This window comes from Hyla sarda, chromosome 8, assembly GCF_029499605.1.
Source record: "Hyla sarda isolate aHylSar1 chromosome 8, aHylSar1.hap1, whole genome shotgun sequence".
In the NCBI taxonomy this organism is placed as follows: Eukaryota; Metazoa; Chordata; class Amphibia; order Anura; family Hylidae; genus Hyla; species Hyla sarda.
In genome coordinates, this window is record NC_079196.1 from 91,434,595 (window position 1) to 91,460,597 (window position 26,003).

At 40.2% G+C, this 26,003-nt stretch overlaps 1 protein-coding gene across 3 annotated transcripts in view; it reads left to right on the forward strand.

Annotated features, from left to right (window-relative positions):
- TSPEAR (thrombospondin type laminin G domain and EAR repeats) overlaps positions 1-26,003 on the forward strand; it is a 171,289-nt gene that overhangs the window by 72,133 nt on the left and 73,153 nt on the right. For all 3 annotated transcript variants that reach the window (XM_056535837.1, XM_056535838.1, XM_056535839.1), the window contains exons 2-6: positions 3,922-4,139; positions 11,171-11,409; positions 15,182-15,272; positions 20,910-21,069; positions 25,656-25,787. In XM_056535837.1, coding sequence (XP_056391812.1) covers positions 3,922-4,139; positions 11,171-11,409; positions 15,182-15,272; positions 20,910-21,069; positions 25,656-25,787 — 840 coding nt within the window. The remainder of the gene's footprint in view (positions 1-3,921; positions 4,140-11,170; positions 11,410-15,181; positions 15,273-20,909; positions 21,070-25,655; positions 25,788-26,003) is intronic.

The window sequence follows — 26,003 nt, forward strand, 5'->3', positions numbered from 1 at the left end:
TGCCGAGCTGAGAAGTTCGTGACAAATCAAATTACTGTAACTTCGCTCATCTTTACTCATGAGGGATATTATTATTCATACTAATGATTTCTATATGGTACTATACAAGCAAGGCAAACTGTAAACCTACAAATTTACAAACAACAAGAATAAATAAAAATCCACTAACAATCATAGTAATAAAGTAAAATCTTCTAAAAGGATAGAGAATTTTACCTGTAGGAGCTCTCTTCTAGTGGCAAATACTGCATGCCACAGATTCTGTTTAAAGGGAATCTGTCAGCTCTGGATCATGCTTAGAAGTCATGTGTCAAAAAGGTGGTGTGAGCCACATGGATGCATGCCTCCTCCCTCCCCCACCCCTCCCTGCCTTGACTCACTGATAATTCAGCACTGCCTCCTTGGCACATGAGCTTTAAAAATGTTCTAGAGCTGAGACCTTTCCTTTAAAGTTGTACTTCGGTAGAAAACTTTTTTTTTCTTCAAATCAACTGGCTCCAGAACATTAAACAGATTTGTAAATTATTTCTATAAAAAAATCTTAATCCTTCCAGCTGCTGTATGCTCCATAGGAAGTTGAGTAGTTAGTTTCAGTCGGACTACAATGCTCTCTGCTGACATCTCTGTCCATGTAAGAAATTGTCCAGGGCAGGATACGTTTGCTCTGGGGATTTGCTTCTACTCTGACACAGACAGAGGTGGCAGCAGAGAGCACTGTGGTCAGACAAAAAAGAACAACTCAACTTCCTTGGTAGTATGCAACAGCTGATAAGTACTGGAATGATTAGGATTGTTTAATAGAAGATTTACAAATTTGTTATCTTTCTGGAGCCAGTTGATATGAATTTTTTTTTCATCGGACTACCCCTTTAAAGCAATGCATTCTGTATTCTGGAGCATCGTTTTGTGTCATATAGAGTGCATACAGGTCTGTATTAGGCAAAATGTACTATTCTGCACTGCCTTACAGATTGCCATGTGTTAGGCCTGTACCACATAGAGACTATCTGTTTTAATGAAAAATTCTTTAATAAAAAAATAGTTATAGAAAAAAAGAAAGGGTTTTCACAGTTTTAGATCGATGTCACATCCAACCACTGGGAACTGCACCAATCCTGAAAATTAAGGTGATGCAGAACTTCTGTAGTGCTGTATAGTCTTCTATATTTTGCTGTACTGTGGTACTCCCAGCTATCTGATTTGCAGGGAAATAGATGAATAGGGCAGCCATGGCCAGGGCATTACAAGACAACTGTGAAATGGCTGGCGCACAAAATCAATGCTGTCGTTACTTCAGTCATAAGATTGGTGGGGTTGCCAGATGTTGGACATCCACAGATCATAAAGTGATAGCATATAAAAGTGACTATTTGAGATGTAAATACCTCTTTAGCTATTAAAGGGGTACTCTGCCCTTAGACATCTTATCCCCCATCCAAAGGATAGGGGATAAGATGTCTGATCGTGGGGGTCCCGCCGCTGGGGACCCCCGCAATCTCTCCAGCAGGAACCCCCCGCGATCAGACATCTTATCTCATATCCTTTGGATAGGGGATAAGATGTCTAGGGGCGGAGTACCCCTTACTCAACAGCTTGTTTTGGCCTTAATGACCAAGGCCTTTTTTTCAAATCTGACATGTGTCTCTTTATGTGGTAATAACTCTGGAATGCTTTTACTTATCAATCCAATTCCGAGATTGTTTTTTCGTGACATATTGTACTTTACATTAGTGGTAAATTTTGATTGATATATTCAGCGTTTTTTGTAAAAAAAATGAAAAATTTGGCGAAAAAAATGAAAAATTTGCATTTTTCTAGACTTTACATTTTATGCTTGTACCATAAATAGTCATATCGCACCAAATTAATGATTAATTCACATCTACAATATGTCTACTTTATGTTCCCATCATTTGATAAACATTATTTTACTTTTTTAGAATGTTAGAGGGTTTATAAGTTTAGCAGCAATTTTCCAAATTTTCAAGAAAATTTCAAAATCTGATTTTTCAGGGACTAGTTCAGTTCTGAAGTGGAATTGAGGGGCCTGAATGTTAGATACCCCCATAAATCACCCCATTTTATAACCTGCACCCCTTAAAGTAGTCAGAATGACATTAAAGAAGTTTATTAACCCTTTCGGTGCTTCACAGAAATGAAAGCAAAGTGGAGGCTGAATTTAAAAATTTCATTTTTTTTGCAGATTTTTCATTTTTATCCATTTTTTTCTGTAACACAATAGGTGTTGACAAAGAAATAAAACTCAAGATTTATTCCCTGAATTCTGACGTTTTTAGAAATATCCCATATGTGGCCGTTTTGCGCTATGTGTCTCTCATGCAGGCCTCAGACATGAAGGAGTGCTATGTGGATTTTGGGGCACCCTTTTAGTTTAGGATATTTTGTTGGCATCATATAAAGTTGCAGAGGCCTTGGGGTGAAAAAATATTTTTGGGAGACAAGTTGACGCTTTTATTGGTACCATTCTGGGGTACATGTGACACTTTGAGCGTTTTTTATTTTATTTTTTATGAGGTGATATACATAAAAAAATCTATTCTGCAGTTGTTTTTTATTAAAAGAATTTAGGTCGTTCGTCATGCGGTATAAATGACATGTTAACTTTACTCTGCAGGTTGATACGGTTACGGCAATACCAAATTTCTATGCTTTTTTTATATTTTAGTTCATTTATAGCATAAAAACGATTTTAGTAAAAAAAAATCACGTTTTTAATTCGCCGTATTCTGTGAGCCATAACTTTTTTATTTTTTCACTGACGCAATTGTGTATGGACTCTTTTTTTGCGGGACATGTTGATGTTTTTGGGGGGACTATTTTTGAGTTTGTGTTGGGGTGTATTATATATATATAATTTATTTTTTTCATTTTATTTTTCATATTTCTTATTTTAATTTTTTTTCACATTTTAATTTTTTTTTTCACTTTTTAAATTTCCTTTTCACTTTATTTCACATTTAACTTTTTTTTGTTTTACTGTTATACACAGAATTCAATGGAGTACACATCTGTACTCCATTGAATTTTGCCTATGTCTGTCAGTACTGACAGGCATTGGAAAGATCAGTCCCTACCTTAGGTAGAGACTGATCACTCATGTTGCTATGGCAACGGAGGCTACTGTCAGTCCTCCGGTTGCCATGGCAACCATCAGCGCTCTGCTTTCACTTTGCAGAGCGCCGATGGTGACAGTTGGAGCTCCCTCCTTCTGTAATCCTAATAGACGTCGTGGTCACAGTGACCGCAGCGTCTACAGGGTTAACTCAGCGCAGCTCCGATCCTGAGTGCTGCGGGCGCCTCCCCCAACGGGGCCCCTCTCACCACCGATCGCTTCACTGAATGAAGCGACGGAGGAGAGGGGGAAGGAGGAGACCGCCGCCAGATCCCTGCTTTCGGTTCGTCTGAACTGACGGACCAATAGCAGCGATCGCCGGCCGGGGACCGCTGCGATTGGTCCCTGGCTGGCTTCAGGGAGGTCCTGCTGTGTAGCACAGCAAGTTTCATAAAACTGTCACAGCGCGCGGCGGCGCTGTGACAGTTTATGTCCATCAGGTACATGTACCTGATGTTGCGCGAAGTCACCGCTAATCATCAGGTACATGTACCTGATTTTGCGTAAACGGGTTAAGCTACTTTTACAGTCTGAATTTCAGCTGCACAACAGCTGGCTCTCAAAATAATGCACAAAAGGCTGTCCAAGATAGGAAAAAACGACTGCTTTTCTATTTTTTAGTACATTGCTATTTACCGGTTTTATGTTAAAGGCTTTGTCATTCTGGTGGATCATTTTGGAGTACGTTTCTGTGTCATTTGTAGATGACTTTTAATAAATATATTCTGTCTCTTTAGCAACAGTGTTACAATAGAATAACAAAAATCAATGTCTTCATTTTTCTATAGACCTCCGGCCTCTGGACATGTTGTCAGAAGTGATCTCCCCTAGCAAGTCCTTAGCAGGATTACGGATGGTACAGTCTCAGGGAGCCCGTGGGTTTCGTCTTTCTGCATCACCGCACGTCCTGAGTTTTCCATCTTCACGTCTCTTCAAAAATTGCCATCTCTTTCCAGAGGAGTTTTCCCTTGTGGTCACTGTAAAGATTCCCAGCCTCCCACCCAAGGTAACTTATTGGCTTAAGAAATTAATATTCTTGTCTATTCTCATTCCAATAAGAGAACATTTTGTTTCTAACATAGTGAAAGACCTCTGAAATGTTATCACATCAGAGTATATTTAACCCCTTAAGGACGGACCCATTTTTTACCTCAATGACCACGCTCTTTTGTTAAAAAATTTGACATGTACTGTATTTTTCGACGTATAAGACGCACTTTTTCTTCCCCAAAACTGGGGTGGAAAAGTTGGTGCGTCTTATACGGCGAATACACACCTATCGCGGCGGTCCCTGCGGCCTTCAACGGCCGGGACCTGCGGCTAATACAGGACATCACCGATCGCAGTGATGCCCTGTATTAACCCTTCAGACGCGGCGATCAAAGCTGACTGAAGCGAAAGTGACACTAACCCGGCTGCTCAGTTGGGCTGTTCAGGGCCTCTGCGGTGAAATTGTGGCATCCCGAACAGCTTACAGGACACCGGGAGGGACCTTACCTGCCTCCTCGGTGTCTGCTCCGTGCCGGGATCCCCTGCATGGCCGGCGCTCTCCTTCGACATCATCACGTCGTCGCGCAGGTCGTCCCGTCATCCAATAGGAGCGGCGTGCGTAGCGACGTGATGACGGCGATGGAGAGCGTGGATCCCGGGGAAGAAGACATCCAGAGCGTCGGGGGACATCACAGGGACGCGGTGACAGCGATGGAGCGACATCCAGGGCAGCGCTGACGGGTCCGGAGTGGCGGGGACACGTGAGTGTTACCTCCTATCCAGTGGTCTTCAACCTGCGGACCTCCAGATATTGCAGAACTCCCAGCATGCCCGGACAGCCAATGGCTGGGAGTTGTAGTTTTGCAACATCTGGAGGTCCGCAGGTTGAAGATCACTGTTGGGTTCAAAATCTTTTTTTGGGTGCGTCTTATATGCGTCTTATATATATTACGAAAAATACTGTATCTCTTTAAATAGTAATAACTTTAGAACACTTTTTCTGAGCAGAGCGATTCTGAGATTGTTTTTTCGTGACATATTGTACTTTATATAAGTGGTGCATTTTTGTTGACACATGCAGCATTTTTTGTGAAAAACTTCAAAATATTGTGAAAAACTGGAAAATTTCAGGCATTTTTTTTTATTTTTTTTTATGGTGTACACTGTACGGTAAAAGTGATGTTATATTTATTCTGTGGGTCAGTACGATTATGGCGATACCCATTTCATATAGCTTTCTGTGTTCCTTTTCTGAGCAAAATTCTTTTTCTGCCATTCATTTTCCAACAGATGTAACTTTTTTATTTTTCGTCCGACACCATTGAGTAAGTAAATTGGCGAATTTTGCACTTTTTTTTTTACGGCGTTCACCGTGCGGGATAATTTACATTATAGTTTTATGTATGTGATTTGTGTTTTTGATCTTTTTTGGAGATTAGGGTTTTATTGGGAAAGGGGCATTTTTTTATTTTTTATACTTCATACTTTTATTTTTTACACTTTTTACAGGTTATACTATGCTGCAATTCATTTGTACTGCAGCACAGTATGACCTGATGAGCTGCACACACTACAGCCTGTGCGATCCAGCCTCTGGCTGTATCTCATAGGCTTCCATAGCAGGCAGAAAGGAGGTCATGATCTGACCTCCTGCTGCCATAGCAACCAATGGCGACCCGCAATCGTATTATGGCACCAGCGTTGGTGAACAGGGGGAGAGCGCTCCTCCTGTCAACACCATAGATGCGGTGATCAGGATTGATCACGGCATCTAGGGGGTTAATGCTGCAGGGACCGGCACGATCGCGGCTCCAGCAACTGCGGCGCGACTCCGGCTGTGATTAACAGCCGGGTCCTGTCGCCAATCTCCTGCAATGCCCGTGGCAGTGCCAGAGATCGCTAGGACGTATGCATATGTCCAAATGCACGAATGTGTCGGATGCTTGGACGTATGCTTATGTCCTATAGCGGGAAAGGGTTAAAGGAATTGTCCAGGAATAGAAAAGTAGAGCTAATTTCTTTTAAAACCAGCATCACCCCTGTTTTTAGTTTGTGCGTGGTAATGCAGCTCGGTTCTATTGAAGTGATTGGAGACAAGCTGTAATACCACATACAAAAATGGGTTACAACATCTGCCCTGCACCACACACCCCGCCGCCATACCCCAACTTTTGGCGTCACAAGCAGGATATGGGTGTGGGCCTTATGCCACAAGTCCCCCCCCCCCCCAGTCTGAACTGTGTCCAGTATTGTCTGCAAGAATGCATCTACATGCCGATGCAAGTCAAGTTTGCACCAGAAAGTGCATGGGACTTTGTCTGTGGAAAGTGTTTTACCGAGGCACATTTGAAATAGAGGGGGAGGTGAAGAAAAGACTGTCATCTGTTATTGAGGAAAACTACAGAGCCAGTGCCCCAGGTCCAGCAGCCCACAGCAATGCCCCAGTCATCACCACTACCCAAGTGGTTATTCGGCGATGAGCCAGCATTAGTCCAGTTCATGAGGGACCATCTCCTACCCCTGCCAGGGAAGTCCCATCCTCCCGTCCCAGTAGCCCAGGCTAAAAAGGCCAAACGTGAGGCCGAAGTGGCTGCCATAATGGAAGAGTTAAGGGCGCAGAGGAGAAGGGAGTATGGCCCTAAAGTTATGCTGTATAAAGTACGACAAGTCCAGCAACCGGACACCAAGAGCCTTGAGGCATTATATATCAGAAGGCTAGAACAACCCTGAGAGGGAGAGGCACCCCTAGAATGGCAAAGAGCTACAGTCGTCAAGTTTGACAGAGTGAGGGGGTATGGCACATTAATGGACTGCCACCATGGTGGTACTATTCTGGTCAATAGGAGAGCGGTGAAGAGAAACTACCTCCCTCCACCTCTACACTCCCTAGAAAGCAGGGAGATTTTAGAATACACCCCTGTACAGAGCCTGTGAAGGAATGGGCAGCAGCTATCACCAGGCCCAAGAATCCTATGCTAATCCCCATCGCTTATTTCCCCTCTGAAGATTGGGACTCAGATCCATTTGGTCTCCTGCTACCAAGCGTCAAGGGGAAGGTCATCCAAGAGGAATGGTATCCTGAGTCACCTGCTATTGACCCCAGATATCTGCGTCGAGGGTCTTCCACAGATGTGCTCAGGCCTACTCCTGTGGTCGAGGAGGTTTGGCCTAACCAATGGCACCAACTAAAGTGCCTCGGCCTACTCCTGCTGATGAGGAGGTTTGACTGGCCCAACAGGCACCTACATGTGATCCCCCAGTGGCTTAAGCTTCTGCTGTTCAAGTGGTGGTAACCATGAGCCCGACCATCACTGAATCCAGTTTGTACCATGTGACGTAGGATACTCATGTCCGCCCCATGGAGGGGGCACAGTCTCGTGGTCCTAGGTACATGTCCCAGCCTAGGAAGCAAGGTGACTGTCGAGGTTGGGATAGAAAGTTGCCAGGCCACAGTATTTGAAGATTACTACTGTTGAGTCGTGAGACTAACTGTGTTCAGAAATCATTGTTGTGTTAGGTTTTGCAACGTTTAAGAAAAGTGCCTGACGGACTTGTCAAGAAGTTTACTTGTAACCGCCTGTGTAAGTGTTCCTGCCCGGTTTTTAGCCGTGACTTTTTACTGAGAACTCCAAAATTTACATGAACTGTAGAGCGTTGCAATGAAAGCCTGTATATATCATCAAAGTAATATATTTTGTCTATAATTTTTGCACAAGTAAAAAAAAAAATGTTTTATCTTGGTATACTGTAATAAAACGTGTATAATATGTTTGTACAGAAATGGCTAAAGTGTACAGTGTCCTTATTCAGGTCAACCCAAGAACAACTCCCAGAGAGGTACAAAGATTAACTCTCGTTAAAATAAATAAAAGTTATGTACCACACAGTCCAGTACAGTCAGTACACTATTACTAAATTTGTCTAGTACAATGTCCATGTCTAGATAACAACTGTAGCCTTGTATATTTTCCACTCTACCTATGTCTATAGTGAGTATGTCTATTGTTTTCTCTTGTCCCAGTGTGCAGGATACTTTGCTGGCCAGAAGGTATTCCTGATAGCTCCACAACACACGTGCAGTGACAGAAATAACCAAAATGTGTCAAACCAAGGGACCCCAGTCAAACCAAGTGTGTCAAACCAAGGGACCCCAGTATCCAAGGCATTGGATAGATAGCCTCCGGCAGCCCAGTCTGTCATATCTTGTAAAGTTGTTATGTATATTGTTGATGGAGAAGTGTTGAGGAGAGAATTACAGGGTCAAAAATCTCCACACCGTTTGGAGCATGTATGGACATTAACCATGCCACATGGACTCATTGCCGTTCCTCATCAGACCTAGAAAAGATATTGGGTAAAAATGCTCCAGGAACTTTCATTGGCCCCAGTGGTCACTTCAGTCCTCCGCCCTCCAGGACTGGGCATCGAGGGCTACTGTAATTAAGAGGCAAAGTTTGGTGGACCAGTATGGGATGGTGTTTCCCTGTACCTTCCCTGCCCTGTCAGGCAGTGTCCCTCAGTGTCCCCAGGGCCCCTTGCAGTTGTTTCCCCCATGTAAATAGGTTATGTATTATAATGTGTATTGTACTTTTAATAAATGTACCATGTGATTGTTACCCAGGAGATACTAGTGACCAGCTGACCCCAAAGGTGACCTATGAGCTCCCTGCTAGTCTCCCCCATATAAGCCCTGGGTGGTGCTTGCCTCGCTCTCTTTGAGCTCTGCTCTCTATTTGAGCTCTTCTCTCTCTTTGTGCTGAGGTCCAGTCCAGTCAAGTTGTGCCTATAGTGTGTGTCCAGAGTAGTGGAGGCCTCAAGTCAAGTTCTGAAGCCACAAGTCAAGTCCTGCTGCCTCAAGTCAAGTTCTGAAGCCACACGTCAATTTCTGCAGCCTCAAGTCAAGTCCTGCAGCCTCAAGTCAAGTGGGAGTAACAAAGTCCAAATAAGAGAGAGTAGGGGGATGGGCACTGCAAACCGTGTATATCAATTAGAATGTAGCACTGACAATGGAATAACCCGGTGAAAAACACATGGGGTGCCAGACACTAGTAGAACCAGCAATACCACAAATAATATCCAAAAGGCAAAGAAAGCATGTCTGCACTCACCACGTATGAAGCATGAACTCCAGACTTTATTAAAACAATGTCCATTTACAAAAAAGTTCACCCGGGTGTAGGGAGTGTAGGGAAGGAAGGCAGCTCCCATCTTCCAGTTCCTGATCCTTTGGATTACTAAGCAGGTATACGTGGAAAAAGGGGGAGGAGTGACCCTTCACCAAAAATATACATAACAGATAAAATATAATAAAAACAAAGGACAATCTTATCCTGTGATCTCATATGAATGAGCTAAAATCATTCCTTTCATTCAAGCCTAAGGGGCCCAATGCTCTTAGTCTCATGATCCATTTTGCTTCACATTGCAAAAGTTTTATATGCCTGTCCACACCTTGCGTTTGTTGAGGGATATGTTCTAGACCTGCAAATTGAATTTCTTCATGATTTCCTCCATGATGGTCATCTATGTGGGCAATAAAGCGAGTAGCACTTATTTTTGTCGGTAAGGAGTAAAGTTGTTCACAAAATCAAACATTAAGATTCCTCTTTGTTTTTGAAGAGACCACATGTGCAAATCAAACCGTAAACTACAAAATTAAACTTACAAGAAATAATTTGATTCACCTTCACTATATAACTGCCTGAAAGTGTTTTTTCTTTAGGATATATTTGTAGTAATTGCAATGTTCGCAAGGAAAATTACCGTGAGGTACATTTTTGTTGAGCCAGTCTAAATTAGAACTTATTCTTTGCGATTTTTTACTTTTTATATAATCATGAATGGTTTTATCTTTTCTGAATGTAATTGTTGGTTTATTTTTTGCTACATCAGAAATTAAAGGGTCCTGTTCTAACATAAACCAAAAGGATAAAATTGAAATTTTTATTGTTTTATTCATGGGACTATTATCGAAAGAAAAAATGTATCTCCTTTCAGTTTTTTCTTTTTCTTTTAAATCTATTGGGGACAAGAAGTTCTTTTCTTTCTCTGTGTTCTGCTTTTAAAAATGCTTTAGCAACAAAAGCGATAAAATAATTGGATTTTCCAGAAAAGGAAAGAAAATGTGACATGGCTCGTATACCCGCATCCCAAGGGATGCGGGTATAGAGGCTTTCAACATCTAAAGAAACAAAAACATAAGATTCTTGCCAGACAGAATCGTCCAAGACACCTAACAAATTGTGGGCTCCAAGCTGGGAGCTGCCTTCCTTCCCTACACCCGGGTGAACTTTTTTGTATATGGACATTGTTTAAATAAAGTCCGGAGTTCATGCTTCATACGTGGTGAGTGCAGTCAAGTGCAAGTAAGCTGAAGTCACTGTCCTCTCAGTCAAGTCAAGTCTGTCTACTCAGCGTGGCCTGCACTAAATTCTCCTGTCTACTACAAGTCCCAGCAAACCTGCAAGGTCTCTGTGTCACTGGTCATCTCCTTGGGCCCTGGCTGTACTGCAAAGACTGTAACCACTGTCTACCTTCAGTAAAGCTACCGTTGTTCGTAACTTGGCGTCGGTGTCTTCATTGCCCCTGTGCCTTCGGGTGGTTAAGGCTAAACCACGCCATGGCATTACAAACACAAGGAGTTAATACCATATGACCCTAGGGTAACAACATCTGCTCTGCACCACACACCCCACCGCCATACCACATTATAAGATTTCATAGGACCATATTAAGCCCTGGTTAACTCACCCAGTACTGTTTAGGTCATTAGTCCTAGGAATCCCTCAGGACCAAAAAGGTGTCCCAAAACATTCAAGTAGAATCAAATAGTTTTACTTTATTGTTGATCAAAGCAATTAAATATTTAATGTTCCTTATGTTGTTTATGTGTAAGTACAATTCTATAGGGGATTGCTGTTTCCATTTTCTGTCCATCAAAGACTTGTTCCTTCATTTAATTCTAAATATTACATTTGCTAAATGAGTGGCATTGTAGTCGTCACGTAATTAATATCCAGTTTTTTGTGTTTTTCTCTTATGTTTTAGAAAAATGAATACCTGTTCACTGTGAAACCAGAAGGAAGAGTAAATATCCTCCTTGGCTTAAGATACTCAGATAACAAACTTCACTTCTTATTCTGGAATATTGAAGGCTCCCGAGAATGGCAAACCAAAGTTACTTTTCGTGGTGTTTCCCTCGCCAATGATCTGTGGCACACACTTGTTTTAGCCGTATCTGGTATTTCGGTTTCTCTCTCTGTTGATTGCAGTATCCCTATTGAAGTGTAAGTCACATAGAAAGTAATCCTCGTACATCTAAATGAACGTCTTTAAGCCTTAATTTTACTGCAAAGCATTTTGTGACTTCTTTTTGACCCAGCTGAAATTTCTTTTTTCCATAAAAGCTCAACTCAGTTTTTTTTCAGAATTGTTATTAGCTATTAGCTAGTAGCTATTATCCTTGTTTTTACTATCTGTAATATTGTGGCTTACAACACTGAAATACCCTTTTTAAGTCCATTAATTTAAGCAAAAATATGTGTTCGGAAGTATAATCATGTTATTTTCTCTAATCCTCTATATTGGTTTTGTTGATAACAATTTGGGTTCTGGTATGGCTTTTGAAATGCATTTAGCTTTTATCTATATGCTAATCATACAGTATTAGAGGGGGGGGGGTATTGTGTGTATATATAAATAAGCTTTGTTTGGTACATTTAAAGTGTACCTGTCATTTAATAAAATCAAAAAAGAGACATGTCAGAAGTTTTGATCAGTCAGGATCTCAGTGTTGAGATACCCACTGATCAGGAGAACGACCGGAAAAGCGCATGGTAGCAGCGGCTAGCAGCGATCTCCAACCTTCTGCCTCATTATACTGTGAGTCTATAAGGCCATCCAGAGAAAAGGAACAGCGATTGACGCAAGCCGCGTAGTGAAGTCCGTCACCGCATACTCAACAAACCCCCCCCAAAAAATGTCCTGATCGGTGGGGGTCTCAGACCCTGACCTATCAAAACTTTTGTCATGTCTCTGTGATATGTGAAGAGCTTTTTTAAATGATAGGTACACTTTAACATGAATGGGAATAAAGATGTTTGATTTTTTGGACATCTGATAAGTGCCATGGCTAGTTCCTTTTTCGATATGCTCACTTTTACATGCTGTTTCCATTGTCCTCTCTGTCAAACCAATAAACTGCACAATAATGTTATTTCTAGGCTGAAAATGGGTGATCACTAAATACAGGTGGAAAAGACAAGCTTAATTGTAATATCTCTGATTCATGATGAGTAGTCCAGTTCAGAAAGTTTCTAGGCCATCATCCCTGGGCTGCCTGCATAAAAAAACAACAAACCAGACTCGCCTGCCACTGACGCGTTTCTAAGACACCATGTTCTCTTAAAATTTAAACAAAACCACAAAAAACAGGAACATGGGTGCACTACTGTGGTAGATGTATACAATGACATTGGCTATCCCTCAACACTGATGTTAAAATTGAGACATTCGCCAGTGTATCCTTATATGAAGGACATACCAGAGCCCGCACACCAACGCCAAGGTTTCTCAAGATGGTGCGAGACCTACGCTAATCCTACCTGTGCTTGATAAGCAAAACAGGGGCCAGTGGGCAATTACGGCAGCATTCGGTCGACTCACAACTTCCTCCCAGATACCCTCCAGCGTGACTGAGCACACATGCAATGGGAGGAGGGAGGCAAGTTGCAAGCCCCACCTGAGTTGGCTAGTATGGGTGCCTGGCCTCACAGGTGCTACCTTAATGCTGCCTTGAAGATATTCAAGGCGCATTAATTTTGGAATTTACACACCTCCAAGTATAAAATTTAAACAAACAACAAAAAATGTGGTCTCAAATGGCTGGAGGTGCTCAACCCCAAATGCGGTTGTGCATTTATACTGGGGGAGCAGATCCTGCACCTTGTAGTCCGTTGCTAGGGGCGATCCCCAGCACAATGGAGGATGCCTGCAGCGGACTACAAGTGCCACAATAGAATCCTACACCAGATAAACGGTGTGGATGTGTAACAATAAGAATAATACAATACAGGAATATGGGTGCACTACTGTGGTAGATGTATACAATGACATTGGCTATCCCTCAACACTGATGTTAAAATTGAGACATTCGCCATTGTTGTTTTGTTTACATTTTACAATTGGAGGTGTGTAAACTCTAAAATTAATGTGCCTTGACTATCTTCAAGGCAGCATTAAGGTAGCACCTGTGAGGCTATGCACCCATATTAGCCAACTCAGATGGGGCTTGTGACTTGCCTCCCTCCTCTCATTGCATGTGTGCTCAGTCACGCTGGAGGGTATCTGGAAGAAAGTTGTGAGTTGACCGAATGCTGCCATAATTGCCCACTGGCCCCCGTTTTGTTTATCAAGCACAGGTAGGATTAGCGTAGGTCCTGCGCCATTTTGAGAAACCTTGGCGTTGGTGTGCGGGCTCTGGTGTGTCCTTCATATAAGGATACACTGGCGAATGTCTCAATTTTAACATCAGTGTTGAGGGATAGCCAATGTCATTGTATACATCTACCACAGTAGTGCACCCACATTCCTATATTGTACCATGTGCTCTTAGTCATTGTCCAAAGTCTACACAATTACTAAGAGTCACAGATATAACTCACAGATATACTCACAAGATGCCCGGCTTGTATTTTATTATGTTTCTGCAAAAAGAGCACTAAAGAGAAGTTGAGTTTGTAAATCACTTCTTTGCTCTGTAGACTTAAAGGGGTACTTCGGTGCATAACAGCTTATCCCCTATCCACACATCCCCTATCAATACCCCCCCCCCCCCTGCATGCATCTCAATGGGAAAGCAGGAGATCCACAAACACTGTATTGTATCTCCGGCTCTCCCGTAGAGATGCACCGAGGTGACGCGTTGACCTGTAAATAGGCAATATGTTTTTAAGCACCAGAGTACCCCTTTAAGCGTTTGAGCCAACACCCTTTGGCTTTTCTGAACACCTGTTCCGGAGCTATCCGTATAGCAATAGGGTGAGTTTTGCTGGATTTGTTTGGATTGTTCCTGAGTATAGCCTTCCCCTTTATAATATGTTTCTGTCACAGGGAGCCTAGGACTCCATCTTTAAAAATTCCATGAAAAATATTTTTTTTTTCAAATCAACTGGCTCCAGAAAGTTAAACAGATTTGAAAATTACTTCTATTAAAAAATCTTAATCTTGCCAGTACTTATCAGCTGCTGAAGTTAAGTTGTTCTTTTCTGTCTGAGCACAGTGCTCTCTTCTGACACCTCTGTCTGTCTCAGGAACTATCCAGAGCAGGAGAGGTTTGCTACGGGGATTTGCTGCTACTCTGTTTTAATACCCTTACTCCAAGTGGAAAAAACAACTTATTTTTCTGCCTAGATAACATCATTTTAATTCCCTGATCTATATACCGTAGTTTGTGTATATGTTAGCTTATTTACATGGAAAATCTGCATGTAATCTAGTAAAGAAATACAGCAGACAAATATTATAGAAAATGTTATCTCTGTTTAATATTGCAATGATACCTTTATTCATTGGAAGGATATTAGTCAGTTCACCTGATGGATATTTTTATTTGCAGATACATTCTTTATTTACCAGTTAAAATAAATTATGTGCACAATTGTAGGGAATTAATTACAGGGAATTGAAGCCGCAGCCACTTTTTACCCACAAACAATGAAAATTAGTTTGGAATAAATCTGTTTTATGGCTGCGCTCATTAATGACTCCAGCCACTTGCCAGTGTGTGTCTAAATGAGAATGAATGCTCTCTGGGGAAATAAGATTGCCAAGAATAAGATATAAGTCGTGCTTAGACAGTGCTGGTTTTAATGTGCAGAACTTCTTCCTAGTGAAGCAGACAATATGATTTAACCATAAACTTGTAATACATTGTCATAAGGATTAGCTGTACATAAATCTGTATTTTTTTTCTTCTTATTCTTGGGTTCTCTATTGCTTGAAGTTTCTGTTTATTTACTGTTGTGATAATGAAGTAATTTCTATTTTTTTATGTTTTAGCGTCCTAGACAAACCATTTCCAGCATTCCTAAACACCACCAACTCCCGGATATATGTCGGAAGCAGAAGGCGACGTAAAGGTTTTTTTTCTGTAAGTGTCCTCTACAATCTCTCTCCTCCCTGTCCACTCTTTAAGTGACTCACTGCTACTATTTCTTAACACTAAGAGAGCTGAAAGTCCATCAGATGGACTTGTCATATCTTTCTTCAGTAGCAGCTAAAAGGTAGGAAATTTTTTATAAAGACTATTTACAAAGTTCCTTCATTTACAAATTCCTTCAAAATTCAGACATAAAAATCACAAAGGTATCCATAGCCTTTAACCCCTTAACAACCAAGGCGTAAATGTACGTCCTGGTGCAGTGGAACTTCGCGCACCAGGACATACAGTTACGGTTACAGTGTTTTTTTTTGTCACATTTTATTCCCAAAAAAATTTATAAAAAAATATTAAAAGTTTTATATACACAAATGTGGTATCAATAAAAAGTAAAGATCATACTCATACTGCTGCCTGCTTATACGGAAAAATGACAAAGTTATAGGTTGTTAAAATAGAGAGATTTTAAACGTACTAATTTAATTAAAGAGTTTGCTATTTTTTTTAAGCGGTACAATAATAGAAAAGTACATAATCATGGATATAATTTTAATCATATTGACCCACAGAATAAAGAACACATGTCATTTTTACCACAAATTGTACGTCGTGAAATGTAAGCTTCCAAAATTTGCAAACTTGCGGTTTTCTTTTCAATTTCCCCACACAAATAGTATTTTTTGGGTTGCACCATACATTTTATGGCAAAAGTTAGTGATATCATTACAAAGGACAATTGGTCGTGCAAAAAACAAGCCCTCATACTAGTCTTTAGATGAAAATGTAAAAGAGTTACGATTTTTAGAAGGCAAGAAGAAAAAATAAAAAATAAAATTGGCCTGGTCCTTTGGATAGAGGATAAGATGTCAGATCTCAACCCCGGGATGTCCGCTGCAGCACCCTGCTATCATTACTGCACAGAGCAAACTCGCTCTGTGCGTAATGACGGGCAATACAGGGGCCAGAGCATCGTGATGTCACGGCTCTGCCCCCTCATGACGTCACAGCCCACCCCCTCAATACAAGTGGGGGCTATCACGCCCCCTCCCATAGACTTGCATTCAGGGGGCGGGCCGTTATGTCACAAGGGGGCAGAACTGTGACATCACGATGCTCCGGTCCCTCTATCGCCAGTCATTATGCACAGAGCAAGTTTGATCTGTGCAGTAATTAAAGTGGGGTGCTGCAGCGGAGATCCCGGTGACATCTTATCCCCTATCCTTTGGGTAGGGGATAAGATGCTAGGGGCGGAGTACCCCTTTAAGGTCAAAATGGGCTTGGTCCTTAAGGGGTTCAATAAAACCAATTTCACATACCCCATTTCTTCTAACAAGGCTACCTTAATGCCTAGATTTGCAGATTTTCACTACCCCCCACCAGAATATGATAACAAATATGAAATTTCATCCCTATTTCTCTGCAGTAAACATGAGTTTTGTAGAATTAGATATTTTCTTAAATATTGAGCATGGCTAAAGGTGCCCATACACATTTAACTAAATTCAGCTGACCCCGTAGTGTATGACCACTTTAAAGCATGGGTAAGTGAATAGGTTTATGATCCACTCATAAGTATATATGTATGTATGCAAGTATAAAGAAGGATGGGCGTCACTCACCCGTCCATAGATAACGGAGTTCTTTATTATAAAAGTGCAGACATAGCAAGGTGCATACATGGACAGATCTTCAGGGTATGCCGCAGGTCAGCAACATGGCGGGTAACAGCTGTTTGCACGCTTCATCAGACCCATATGTATGTATACTGACTTAAATAACATGTTCCATTTGTATATGTGTGTTCCTGATCCACTCATATGCATAGTATAGATATGTACACTTACTATCGAAATTACATTTATTTATCTGAATATTTGTTTATTAAGAAGCCAGTACTTCAATATGGTTGCTCTGTGTCTTGGGAACACTTGGTAGCAAAAGTTGACTGATCATATAGACATTAGCATGGGGCCCTTAATTCCTGTGTCAGATGCATTTCCTGCAGTAAACATTCTAAATAGGAAAGAGATAAATTACATAAATATTGATCAAAGGCACACAACGCTAAACACATGGCACGCGTAAGTAAAGATGGATTCTGCAGACTCATTAAGAGGCGTATGACTCTCAATAAATCTGCCACTTCAGCAGTTTACCAACATAAACTAATAAATTCCCTTTACATGAACAGTGGAGATGGTGGTATGAACCAGTCAAAAACCTTAGCTCAAAAATGTACACCTTTTTTACACAACAAATGAAGATGGAACAATAAATCCTCACCCTCATTTATTTATTTTATTTGACACAAGTGCATTAAATCTATGGTGGTTGATAAGAAGCCGATGGTCATTATTTCTACCAAACCCACCTAGGTAGTCAGTGGCATAACTATAGGGGGTGGGGATGGGCCTATTAGAAGACACCAGTATTATAAATGGCTCATGCGGGGTAAAGATTTTGCAATGGGACCCAGGGACATCTCTTTGGTTAGTGGAACTGTGATGTAAACAAGATTCAGCATGATAACAGGTTTTGTCTGCAGTGTAATTGTTTCTGCTTATTTCCATGTATTTATAAATAGTATTTCATAAGTGGCACTACTCTAGTAGACTTCTATGGCTGTTTTTATAAACAACATGTTACATAAGTCTCCTGCAGGTAACTGGAAAGTGAATAATTGTAGTTCATAAATGTAGATGAGTGAAGCAAAGTAGCCATGACTACATTTGAGGGATGTCTATTATGTGAAGAGCTGTAATGGCTTGTCAATGTGCACAGTTATTACAGCTATTTCTACATCTGTTTGTTGATACCACTTACCTGTATCAGAAGTGCATCTCTTTTAATTTGTTTTAGAACTGGCAATTTAATGGGATTTTCTGGCATTATAACTTTTTCCTTTAAAGGGTACCTGTCATCAAATAAACTTTTGATATATTTTAGATTAATGAATGTTGAATAACGTTCCAATGGCATGTTAATGAAAAATATGCTTCTTTCTATTGTATTTTTCCCGATCAGTCCTGTCAGCAAGCATTTCTGACTCATGCTGGAGTCCTAAACACTCAGAGCTGCCAGCCTGCTTTGTTCACAGCCAAACAGGCTGTGAACAAAGCAGGCTGGCAGCTCTGAGTGTTCTCCTTTGTGAACAAAGCAGACTGGCAGCTCGTAGTGTTTAGGACTCCAGCATGAGTCTGAAATGCTTGCTGCCAGGACTGGTAGGGAGACCCCTAGTGGTCATTTCTTCAAAGTGGAAAATTAAATAGAAAAAAGCATATTTTTTAATAACATGCAATTGTAAAGTTATTCTGCATACATTAATCTATAAAATATCAAAAGTTTTTTTGATGACAGGTACCCTTTAAAGTCCAGAATGTACAATAACATAAAAGAAGTCATAAAGTCTACATGTCTATACTCAATATATTGACATAAAGGAATTATCAATATTTACTCCAAGCTATAAAATGCTGGGCATTGCAATGACAATGACTAGATGAAGTACCAAAAGTCTCAAAAAATCACTAACTTTTTTATGGACAAAGTCCTCTATTTTTACGGACTGTCAGGAATTTCTAGGCGTTAGGTAACCTAAACTGATACCCTACTGTTCCCACATGTCCCTAGTCCACCGGCAGTCTCTGCATCCAATTCCCTCTTACAATGGGACAGGTGACCACTAGTGTTGGGCACGAATATTCACATTTCAAATTTTTATCGCAAATATCGCAAATTCATGAATATTGTGAATATATCCGCTATATATTCGAAATTACGAATATTCACTTTTTTCCGCATATGTGAATATTCGCATATTCCTTCTTTTCACTTGTGGGCAAATTAGAATGATGCAAATACACTTGTCAGAGGTTATCAACAACACCCCTAGCAACCAATAGCAAAGTTGCCCACCCCCTCACTGTTTTCTTCCTCGAATATGAGAATATAACGAATACGCGAAATTCACGAATATAGGATGAATATTCGTCTATATATTCGAGAAATATCGCAAATTTGAATATGGCCAATGCCGCTGTAGCAGGACATCTCTGCAGAGATTGGCTGGACATGTCCCTTGAGAGAGACCAGAAAGCAGGGACTGGTGGATGACCACAGGATACGTCAGAATGTGAGTGACAGGGGCTTTATAAGGTAAGATTTACAGCACTCTGAGCATAAAAAACAAACAAGGAACCCCTTTAGGGTGTATTTACATGTACAGTAGTACTCTTATACTGCAGATTTGATGCTGCAGATTTTGTGCTGTAGATTTCAACATAAACTAAATGACTAAACACAGCGTCACATTTACAGCTTTAAATATGTGCAGAATACTGTATGTGTGAATACACCCTTAATAGATACATTTTAAACTTTTTAGTGTGACAGTTTTGTCTGTTTGCAATTTAGGTTTATGTAGATCCGCATTACCTGCTGAGAAATAGTGCAATTTAAGCTGATTCTTAAGACAGGTAAACTGTTACTAAGAAACACAAGGGTCTTATACATATAAAGAGAGGTAAAAGCTTAGAGGGGTACTCTGTGTTCCAAAAAGAAAAGAATTTCCTCTTTTGTATTCAGCAGCTAATAAGTACTGGAAGGATTTTTTTAATAGAAGAAAAAAAAAGTTTTCCACCGGAATACCCCTTTAAATCTGTGGGTTTAGATTTAAAGGGTAGTTCCCACCATCCTATATATTTGTTTTTCTGTCCCTACCTATTGAACATCTATTCCCTAACCCCCTCCCTAATTTTAAAAATAACTTTTTGTCTGCCTGATAGTGTGCTCACTACCAGGCAGACTTCCCCAGCAGGCACCACGTAACTGCTGGGGCCAACTTCCACCCTTAGTTCAAATATTTGCAGGGTGCCTCCAGCAGTTTTACCACTACAACTCCCAGCTTGCCCTGACATCTATTGGCTGTCAGGGCATGCTGGGAGTTGTAGTAGTGAAACAGCTGGAGGCACCCTGTGTAGATGAACTATAAGTTAGCGCTACCCCTTTCCCTCCATCACCCCTCCCCCGTTCTGAAACCCGGAACCCTGCTCTCCTCCAACCCCTGTTATAACCACCAACTCCCCTAAATAATCATAAATAAACAAACTTACTGATACTGCAGAGTCTGGCGTGCAGGGGCAGCGGTAGCGACAACATGTGCGGGAGGAGTGGCCTCCCAGCCAGTGGCCAGGGTGCCAATGCGCTTGCTCCCGCCTGTCTGATTGACAGGCAGGGAGCGAGCGCAGTGTAAATGAATTAGGATCGATTACCCAGCTGCAATCGGTCCGAATTCAGGCGTGACGTCACGCTGTGCTGCAGCTGGCCACTAGGAGGGAGACCCCTAGTGGACGGTTTTCAAACGTAAAATTCACCCTGAAAATGAAAAAATAAATAATGAAACTATATTACAGATATGTTGTAGTACATAAGTACTACAACATATCAAAAAATAAAGTTGGTGTCAGTGCCCATTTAAAACAAACAACACTCTGGGAGGTTCTGACAGCACATTTTCTATTTCTATTTTTACCTCTTTCAAGGATATTTTGTGTTAGGTTGTAACAAATTCCAGTATAAAGTTTGTTTTTTGTGACACATGTTGTTAGAAGGTTGTATTATGTATTTCAGGGCTTGTTGAGGCAACTTGTTCTTCTGCCAGGATCTGACGCCACAGCTACTATATGTCCTAATGCCAGACCAAGGCTTTCGGAGCTGTCCATTCCTGAGGTGCTGAAGGAGCTACCACTTAGGACTGAAGGAAGTGATATTCAGCTTATGTACCCATACGGTTGGTAAACATGTTACCTCAGCATACACCCAGAAGTATTGTGGAAATAATCCAATATTCCTTTATCTCTTAATGTTTACATACAAATATTAACATGGCTTCTGGCTAGCTTTCTATGAAAAAAAATAAAGGAATACAGGTTATAGGATTAAGTGAATTGCATTTGTGTATTTGCTTCAGCAAATTGAAAACTAATGTAAATAAGAATGCTGTTTACTTTCCTCATATATCTCCATGTGAGAAGTCTTAATATGTATATATTAACTTAAAGTATATAGACACCTCTAACATGAAGAAAATTATGTTAGACACTAAAACGTAAACACTAAATTTCACATGTATTTAGTGTTTACGTTACGTTTACGTTTTACATTAAGTTGTAAAAAAATAGTTGCACAACTTTCAGTCATCGATATTCATTCCCTTGTTCATTCTCAGACCACCTTATATGCAACGGAATCCTGGTTTCATGTGGATACATCCCACCCATTAATGCATGCTCTACACATTCAGCATGCTGCCTTCTTCTCTAGCTTTGATGTATCATTACCGCTTTATCCCTGTATTGTTTTGTCCTTCTACAGCCAATAAGGTATCTCTTTTCCTTTGGGCCGATCAACCTTTGCTGAAGAGCCTTGATAGAGCCTTGTGAAGGTCAATCACTGAGCTTGGCTTTTAGAATTGGCTTTCATCTAAAAGGGTCCTATGTGATTTACCTACAACAGAATGCACATTGGAGTTATTTGCATGGTAGCACCAACCACTTGTCTATGATTCCCCAGTGCCTTCAGGGGTTTTTATCACCTCTACATCACTACTAAAGATGAGCGAATTGAATCAGACAAAGTCGAATTTGGTCCGAATTTCATGAAAAATTCGATTCGGACCAAATCCGAACTTCGACTTGATTTGAAATGGTGAATTTACTCATTAGCGACACCCGCTGTGATCGTCATGTATAATGTATAGATGTGAGTGGCTTTCTCCTGCGCTCACATCTCTGTAATAGACAGGATGATCGCAGCGGTTGTCAGGAGTGACACCCGCTGTGATCTGTCTTTAACTTCAGGTACTACTGCTCCTAACATGGAGCACACTCTGCTTTATGCTGTGAGCTGTAGTACCTACATTAATAGACAGGTCGCAGCAGGTATAACTTCTGACACCTGTTGTGAATTGTCTATTAATGCAGGTACTACAGCTCCCAGAATGGAGCAGAGTGTGCTCCATGTTGGGAGCAGTAGTGCCTGCATGTAAGAAAAGATCATAGCGGTTATCACTCCTGACACCCGCTGCGATCGTCCTGTATAATGTATAGATGCGGGCAGCCGGACGCTCTTCTCTGGTCCCACTGTAGTATGAGTATATGCCATATATATACCTATTATTCATATTTCCCGCAGAGATCTGTGAGTGGCTGGAACCATCTAGCCAATCACAGCTCTCTGCAGGAAATATGAATAAATGATGTGAATTCTATTCACATTACTGGCCAGCCTGAGTATAGTGCAGAGATGTGAGTGCAGGAGAAAGCCGCTCCATCTCTGAAATAGATAGGACAATGGCATCGGAATGAGACCCGGGGCTATCTGTCTATTAGTACAGGTACTACAGCTGCCATCATGGAACAGTCTGTTCCATGCTGGGAGTAGAAGTACTACCTAGAAAATGTAAAAAGGGAAACACACACACACACACACACTTTATTAAACACAATATTAAAATACATTACTAATAAAAAAAAATTAAAAAGTAATTATAAAAATATATTATTTTTACATTTAAATTGGCCCCTTTCTACATTTTTATTATTGTCAGCTACATTTTTAGGTCCCTGCTCGCCCACATAAATTGATCCCTGTTAAAAAATTAACACTAATATTTTTTTTTGTCTATCAATTTTCGCAAGTTGGCAGGGACCAGAAAATTCAGCGCTCAATATTAAATATGAATGAGGAGTGCATTTCATAAATTTTCTTTCTAGTTTTTGTTCTAAATCATAATTTTTTTTATTTTCACTTTACTTTTTTAGCCCAATTTATTAAATTTTTTCAGGCATTTAGATGTGCTGCCATGAATAATTGCGGGGGGTCAGAGACGAGCCAAGGACAGGGACATCAATAATATGTATCATACAGTAGGCAAAAAAATGCTGAGTTTCCCTAACTTATCAAAAATCCATAAATTTACAAAGGTCTTCTATTAGAAATCAAAGATACTTTAAATTGATATTTGTGGAGGCAGATGGCCGGGACAATAATGTATGTATGCATTTAATGTAATTATGAAGGACGATGTCATTGTAATTATATAGTATGAGCTAGTTTTAAATGACAAATTTCTGCAAAACTCTTCTTGTAATTCCAATGTCTCTGCATATGCAGGAAGACATGGAAGAAAGCTATCATTTCAGTAGGATGGAAAGGATTTTTCCGTTGCTGTAAGCTGTAGAAGGGAATATGTAACCATGGATGTGGGATTACCTTTTGATATATATATGTGAAAAATCTTTTATTTTTTTTTATGTAGGGCATAATGGGAGTTGTAATTCTTGAATTCCAGTTGTCCCCACTTGCAATCACTGTGGTTGCTGAGTCGATCGGCAGGAAAGAAAGAAAGTTTTGAAATATACAGTAGCTGCTCTAATTGGAGCAAAATAAGGTTAATTGAATAATGAGACCACAGCCAATTAAGGTCCAATAGGTAATAGAACATTAAAGGAATGCAGGTCAAGGGGTTTGACCTTAATTGGCTGTGGTTTCATTATTTAATTATTTAATTAAGGTCGTTCCCTCCTATTTCCTGTTCTTCATTCATCTGTCTGTTGTGTGAGCGAAAAATAAATAAATAATGCAGATATATGATATATATATATATATATAATCTAATGTAAAAGTGACACCTAGGGTGATCCGTCTATTAGCACAGGAACTACTACTCCCATCACGGGACAGTCTGTTCCATGCTGGGAGTAGTAGTACTACCTAAAAAAATTGAGAAAAAAAGTGAAACACACACTTGATAAAAAAAAATATATTAAAATTAATTGCTAATAAAAATTTGCCGCAAATTTATTCAGATCGAATCGGCCTAATCGAATTTTTCAAAAATTCGCTCATCTCTAATCACTACCTATTTTCAGAGCCATCTTTGACCAACCTTAGTCATGTGCAAGTTGATTGGAAGCCAATTACACTCCCAATAGCACAGTTTACAGTCCGTTTAAGATTACTGCCTCTTACGATGTATGATTTCCCCCAAACAAAGGTCACAGTTTATTTTAACAATAATTTGGTGTTTTCCAGTCTGTGCCTCTTATGCCATTTTTCTTTGCACCCTTCTTGTGCTAAAATTCAAGTTTTCCACGTCAAAATATACTCTATACTTCTGTCCATGTGAAATTGTAGTTTTTCCTTTTTTAATAGATCTGCAAATATGTCTGAAATTCAGTTTTTAACTTTGTCATTAAGGGACATTCAGTGGAGAATGATGAGGAACATGATTTTTATTTTACTATAGCTCATGTCCTTAATATAACAAATTGTGAACATGGATTGTCAATAACTACTTGGACCAGGTAGAAAATGTTTCCTTATAGTGCATATTTGTTTAGGCCTTATGGGTTTCTTAACAGGGAAAAACAAAGTTCTACAGTTTACCACATTGCCCCCTTTATGCTCATCTTATCCCTGTCCTTACTTGAACTTTTTTTCAAGCATAGATATTCTGTGGTCACTTGTAGACAAGATTCTTTCTTCCAATACCCACAGCACGCACTCTTTCTCTGCCTGAGTGTAGGTCTGAGTGTCACTGAGTAGGCTAGGCCATTGGAAATACCATAGGAAATGTTGTTACAATGCTCCTAATATTATGCAGCTGATGACTTTCTTTCATAGACTCACCAGATATCTTTGCACAGAAAAGTGTTAAAAGTCCACAGCTATAAAGACACACCGAGACATATCTATCTGGGCACCTAAGACATGCAGCGTAAGGGCCCAATTATCTAGACACGCTTTAGGATTGCTCCTCATTTAATGAACCTATTACAAGGCTTGACATTCGTGCTGGCAGGGCTTCAACAGTGCCCTTTGTTTGAACAGTCTATTAGACCACAACATTGAAACTTTGTAAGCAAATGAGTATGGGTACTTGCAGAGGACAGCCATAAGAGAGAGACTCCAGGACCAAACTGCAGAAGAAGTCTGTAACTGTGTAAGCATATAGGGGGAGATTTATAAAAAAAACTATACTGTAGGTCTGTATAGGTACTGTATACGCATAAAAGTATGTTTTTAATCAACAAAATTTTGAAGTTGCTTTTTTTAATTAAAGGTTTATTGTAACAACAAAAACTGGTTTACTGACTGGTGAGAACCTTGTGCTTGACCTTCAAAATTCTATTTTGATGGTGCTGAATCAATACACTACTCATTTGACTTGCATGTTTTAAATATTTGGCTTATTGCTCAATATATAGAATAATAATGATAGAGAGTTGTAATTATGTTTTAAAAAGGTTGTATTCTGTGACATACAAATGTATATGTAGAATTTTTAATTGTACCTCTGTTTTTTTTTTTTAGAAGCCGATATGAAGGTGACATTGGGCCCAAAGCCCTTATGCTCAAATAGTGAAATATCTCAATTCTGGATGGATACGTCTCTCAAGGGTCTCTTCCTATGTAATGGCATTGAGTGGATACCAGTACTTGAAAGTAAGAATGCTATTATATATCAATATATTGCTCATTATGATTGTTCTCATTTATTACCCTATAAAATGTAAACAACTGTTGTGATGAAGTATAGGAGTCATTAAGTCTACAATGTTCTGCAACAATGAAATAACTTTTCCACTGTGTTCCTTTAATACTGTAGAAAGGTTATTGAGAGGCAATGGGGGGGATTTACTAAAACTGTCTATCTTTTAG